The sequence below is a fragment of the Fulmarus glacialis genome, unplaced genomic scaffold (assembly GCF_000690835.1).
Source record: "Fulmarus glacialis isolate BGI_N327 unplaced genomic scaffold, ASM69083v1 scaffold18841, whole genome shotgun sequence".
Classification (NCBI taxonomy): Eukaryota; Metazoa; Chordata; class Aves; order Procellariiformes; family Procellariidae; genus Fulmarus; species Fulmarus glacialis.
In genome coordinates this window covers 1-336 of record NW_009194901.1, presented here as the reverse complement: position 1 = coordinate 336, position 336 = coordinate 1, and the positions used below count along the sequence as shown (strand labels likewise).

The window sequence follows — 336 nt, the reverse complement described above, 5'->3', positions numbered from 1 at the left end:
AGAAATCCCCTGCGCCATTTTGCCGTCCTTACCAGGTACCATCCTACCTGAGAGCCTCCCACAGCTTGTCACGCAGGACTGCTGCCTCCTGCCTGAAACCCTCGAGCTCCTCATCCTCTTCAGACACCCCGAGGTCACCCCTTAAATTTGCCTGGGACGGTAAGCTCAGTTCTAACGGAGACTGCCGACCTCCCATCCCGAGAGGCCGCTCCCAGCTCCTCGCCCGGTGGCGGAAGACACAGGAGTTGGTCCGTTATACAGCCTGAGGGGACGCCGGGTCACCTGGAAGAAAAAAAACAATCGAGAAGTGCTCGTTTCGGGGGTACGACCCCAACC

At 58.9% G+C, this 336-nt stretch overlaps 1 protein-coding gene across 1 annotated transcript in view; it reads right to left on the bottom strand.

Moving 5' to 3' along the window:
• The window catches only part of FAM161B (family with sequence similarity 161, member B), a 7,374-nt gene extending 7,178 nt beyond the window's left edge, over window positions 1-196 (bottom strand). The window contains exon 1 of the mRNA XM_009587932.1: window positions 48-196. Coding sequence (XP_009586227.1) covers window positions 48-196 — 149 coding nt within the window. The remainder of the gene's footprint in view (window positions 1-47) is intronic.
• Window positions 197-336: the final 140 nt, after the last annotated feature.